The sequence below is a fragment of the Atta cephalotes genome (assembly GCF_000143395.1).
Source record: "Atta cephalotes unplaced genomic scaffold scaffold00048, whole genome shotgun sequence".
NCBI classification, from domain to species: domain Eukaryota; kingdom Metazoa; phylum Arthropoda; class Insecta; order Hymenoptera; family Formicidae; genus Atta; species Atta cephalotes.
In genome coordinates, this window is record NW_012130112.1 from 861,068 (window position 1) to 866,539 (window position 5,472).

Sequence of the window (5,472 nt, forward strand, 5' to 3'; positions counted from 1 at the left end):
GGTTTAAGTTTTACTTGTCCGTACTCTACTTTAGTTTAGTTACGTACGACTAGTTACTAAGAAGTAACGGTAAGTAATATATAATAATAATAATAATAATATACTAATAATATATATATATATATATATATATATATATATATATATATATATACATTAAATTATGTATAATATAGCGAAAATTAAAAATTGTATTGTTTGGATGCTCAGAAAATATTCATAGTCGAAAAATTTAGCCTCTAAAATTTGGAATACATATGAATTCCTTAATTCATTTTGTTAGAAGAAATGAATGTATTCATTGTATAAAATTGTTAAGTAGTTTATTTTCTACAAATAAAGCTTTTTTTATAAAAAATTTTCTTGTATTTTTTGCACTCATGTATATATAATACGTAGGATGTTCCATTTTAATAAAAATTATGAAATATCTTGAAAATGAATTTACACAAAAGTAGTTCAGATAAGTTATATTCATTAAAAAAAAAAAAATTGATTTTATATATTCCCTTTCAAACGATATCTTGCCTGAATTAAATACTTTTATATTCATTGCTTCATTTTCAACACATTTCTATTAAAATGAGACTATGTATATAATAAGTATAAAAAAAGTATTCATATAAGGGAAATATCTTTAAAAAAAAATATTTTTAGAAACATTAGCCATTTTTATTAATGAGACTGATATAACACAGGCCAGAGACCTAACATAAGAGGAAGAAGAAACTCTTTTTATTAATGCTGAATATACTTATTTGTTAATAAATTGCTGAGCAATGTTTATTTTCTATAAGGCTTTTTTTTATAAAGCCGCCTTGTACGAATACTTTTTGCATTCTAGCACATATTCTGTATATATGTGTGTATGTCATAATATATAATTAACGATTATTTTATAGGAGACACAATAATTGAAATAACAACATTAAGAATATTAATGTATACATTTTATAATGAACTTTAGGGTAAAAAAGGTTCAAGTCTAGTACATATATGATCGTAATTAACAAATAATTCCTATAAATACACAGTCGCAGATCTGTTTTTTTTATCAATATATCACAAATCTCATTATCAACTTATTAAATAGTTCATATATGGTATCTATATAATTAATACGTAGGTATACATTAATTACACATATTAATTGTGATTTATATACATTTTTATGCACTAGAGCGGTGTTACGACATCGTGCATTGCGTACCTCCATGTCCATGCCCTCGCTACTTCTTCGAATTTTTCGCGATCACTCATATACATTTCGCCTAATTCTGGTTCCATACACACCTATTAATAACAGTGTCATATTAATAATAATATATCAGTATTAATTTAAATATATTATTGCTAGTCTTGATAAGTATAAATATATACGTGGGTCGTTTGATAAGTTTGATAAATTTCAATGAAATGGCGCTACAATCCATTTGATGACGCGACATCTCGAAAGATTCACTCTTCGAACTCCTTCAGACCAAATTTCAGCCAGAAAGGATGATAGTTCACGTTTGGTAGTCATTTGAAGCGAGATTAGCGCGCAAAAAAGTGCTCTTCCATCAAGACAACGCACCGTCCCACAAGTCGACCGTTGCAATGACAAAACTACGAATTGGGCTATGAATTGATTCCTCATCCACCCTATTCTCTGGATTTGGCCCCGTGTGACTTCTTTCTGTTCCCAAACTTAAAAACTTGGCTCGGTAGGAAGAAATTCTCGTCAAATGAGGAAGTCATTATCGCCGTCAATGAGTATTTTGCAGACTTTGAGACAGTCTGCTTCAAATGGCTATCAAACGTGAACTATGCGTCCTTTCTGGCTGAAATTTGACCTGAAGGGGTTCGAAAAGTGGATCTTTCGAGATGTCGCGTCATCAAATGGATTGTAGCGCCATTTCATGGAAATTTACCAAATTTATCAAATGACCCACGTACATCAATATATAACATCAATTTTTAGATTAATTTTAATATTAAATTTTTTAGTTTATATAAATTTAATTTTAATAGTTTATATAAATTGAAATAAATAATTAAAGTAAATATTTAAAATATTAATTAAAGTAAAATATTTAAAAATTATTAAAATATTTAAAATATTTTTATCGAACACATTGATTCTAATTTCAAAATAATATACTTACTTGGCAGTACGGATCTGTAAGCAGACTCTGTACACTAATAAGAACTTTAGATATTGTAAGAGCTAGCGACCAATTATGATGTATTGAATCGATGCCAACGTCTCCATGTCTTGATACGTTTGGGTGAAGTATTTTTGTTAGAAATCTCACTATGGGTGGGCACATGGGATAACTATAAGTACATATGTACATATGTTACATAGAACATTGATAATATAAAGCAAGAATTGTCATATTTTCTTGTGTGCATGAATCCAGAATTTCATAAGTAATTGAAAATAAAGTTCTAATTTTTATATTATAATGTATTGAAGTCTTATAATTTTTAAGATTTTCTTACAATTGAATTTAAAAAATTTTAACAATTTTGTAATAGAAAGAAGAATCCTATATGTATATAAAGTATATAATAAATTTCTTTTCATATATACCTGAATGGTACTTGCAGATATAGATAAAATAATCCTCCCTCATATGGACTTCCTACTGGTCCTGTGATGGTAGCTTGCCAATGACAACACATATGATCAAGAGGCATCGCCTCAATGCCTTCAGGTGGATCGATTCTTAAGCTTTTAAGTTCGCTGCGCAACCTGTTCCTTCGCCAAGAGTTTTCCTCCATTCTAGCAGGTCTCGATCGCAGAGAGGTCTGCGCCAAGCACGTCCGACATGGAGCTGAAGAGGCCAGATGGTCATACACTTTATACCAATTTTTAATACAACCAATGGGCTTGTACAAAGGCCAGCGTAATTTAACGTGCTGCTTCCATTGTAATTGCGTAACGTGTGTTGATAGCAGGCCACACCATCGTCGACAAACATTTGCTGCCGACCATAAGCTGATGTCATCGAGATGCGAGAAGATGGCGAGTAGTACTTCAGGAGGCAGTCTTTCTACCAAACCTGGCTCATTGATGGGTTCATGTTCGATGTGTTTGTGATTCGATAATATCTCCAGTCGTTCCGATAGATTGTAAGGTCGCGACGGCTCACCTACGTCTTCATATACTCTATAGTTCCAATGATACTGCCCAGGTTCATTGTTCTGACCATCGTGACCTAGCGCAAACATCTCTGGCATATTTCGTAGATTTTCCTCCACTCTATCATGTGCGTTTAGATCATTTCTGTTGGCATAATTCTGGTGGCAGTCAACTCTTGTTCGGCAGACCATACTCTGTAGGTCGAGGTTCACATCGCGCGATGTTGAAGTGTTTCGCGCAGATCCTACTACGCATATATCAACAGAATTTGAGCTATTTGAATTGCTCTGGAGCGTGTGATAATTGCACTGAGGCGTCACGTTTTGATACTGCGGATAACATCTGCGTGAAATGTTTGCATTATGATTGAGTGGATTCTGTTGTGCGTTTGGGATATTAGGATTGACACTCTGCGGAGAATTTTGCTGTTGTTGACTAGTTCTTCTCTCATGATTATAATATAGATCGGTTGGCTCGTCATTTCCCGAATCTTCATCATCTGTTTTCTGTTTTGAGAAAGCATACACATATATAAGACTAACATTAATATTATTAATAGTACATAAATCCCTTAAATGATATGCCTGGAAAAATTTGATAAAATCTGTTACACTGATATACATCCAGGGATAGTTCAGTACTGAACTTTATGCTCAATGTATTTTATAACCTAGAAGATCCCTATTCTTAACAAGTCACAAGTAGTTAGTTATAGATTTGATGAAAATATTACTGCAGACTTTAGATCGTATTTATCATTCAGTGTGTTCTCATTTTAAGACTATCTTTCTTAAGATGTAAATATGGTTCTGTGATTGGCTTATGACATCTCAAAACTGTATTTAAAACTGCCTTAAATATAAGAACTAACCATGAATATCTTATAGTATTTTGATTATTTTTACTGTAAAGGAGTTTAATAATAAATCATATGTTTTAATAAATGATTTACATTAATTACTAATCATTTATTAACATTTAATATTATTCATTGAATAAACATTTAAAAATGTTTATATCTATGTATGATATATATATACATACATACATATGTGTGTGTGTGTGTGTGTGTGTGTGTGTGTGTGTGTGTGTGTGTGTACTACCTAGTAACTCCATTGATATATCATTATATACTATACTTCATATTATGTGAAGTTAAATAAGTTATCAAATTCAGATTATATGATATTGTACCTCACTGAAGATTGGCATCTGGAGCAAATCAACATCATTAGGAAAGACAAATGCATGACATGTTGCACAGACTGGTTCCTCAAAACATGGTCCATAATATCCATTACAAATATAACATGCAGTTGTCTACAAATAAAAAAAAAACAGAAATACATAAATTTTTATTAAAATATAATAAAAAGAAAACTATGAAATGACATAAAAATTTTAGTCGATCCATTATTGACAAATACATATTTACTTATAACAATTAAATTATAACAGAATGATAATTGTTTTAACGGTTAATCTAATCATCATAATTAAGTCAATAAATTTCTTCAGGGAAATAATTTATATAATAATAGATATAAATGCGTTCGATATCTTTGTCTTTGCTACAAAATCGCGACATTCGATCATCAAAATGTGCATTGACGCGAAAACATTGGCAAAATACGGTAATATAATCGAAAGAAAGAGAGGAAGATAGAGTGGAAATTAACTTACCGAGAATTGAAATTCAGGACAGGGGACGTATTCAATCGACTCGATAAAATCGTCTTCTAGATTTAGACTAAGACTCAAGTCACCATTCTCGTTTATTTTCTCGCTGTTACCGTTCTGCGTGCAATCAACAATCTTATCACCTGCCATTTTGTAACAATCATTCGCGAATGTATGTAATGTGATGTATGTATGCATATACCATGCGGGCGGTGCAATTCTTTCAGTGTTGCCAAACCAGCAATGAAAAAGTCACCAGATTTTTCAATAGAAATAGGGCGCTTTTTCTAATTATACAATAAAATTACTAAACACTTTCATGCACCAAGGTATGAAATTTTTTTCCTAGAATGAAAAGTGAAAAGTGAAAAATTTTAATCATTGAAATTAATGGAAAAATTTTTCATTTTTCACTTTTAACAAAATTAATTTTAAAGTTTCATGATTGATATTCAAAGAGAGAAACATAAGGGGAAATATGAAGATCTTTTTCTTGTAAAATGTGACGCGCAACCAATAAGCTTACAGCTCTTAACATGTTCATTGGTTAACGCATTTTGCCGCGTGGCAAGTGTTCCCGCGTCCAGTGTGCAAAAGCCATAAGCTTATTGGCTACCGCTTGACGATTCACGAAACACAAACTTCACATTTTGCCGCGCGGT

General features: G+C 31.4%; 1 protein-coding gene across 1 annotated transcript; it reads right to left on the minus strand.

Annotated features, from left to right (window-relative positions):
* Positions 1–1,176: 1,176 nt before the first annotated feature.
* Positions 1,177–5,008, minus strand: LOC105622693. Its single transcript, XM_012204106.1, has 5 exons — positions 4,814–5,008; positions 4,325–4,450; positions 2,579–3,636; positions 2,148–2,319; positions 1,177–1,293 (listed from the first exon to the last, which is right to left on the minus strand). Exons 1-5 carry the CDS (start codon positions 5,006–5,008, stop codon positions 1,177–1,179), a joined length of 1,668 nt encoding a protein of 555 aa, XP_012059496.1.
* Positions 5,009–5,472: the final 464 nt, after the last annotated feature.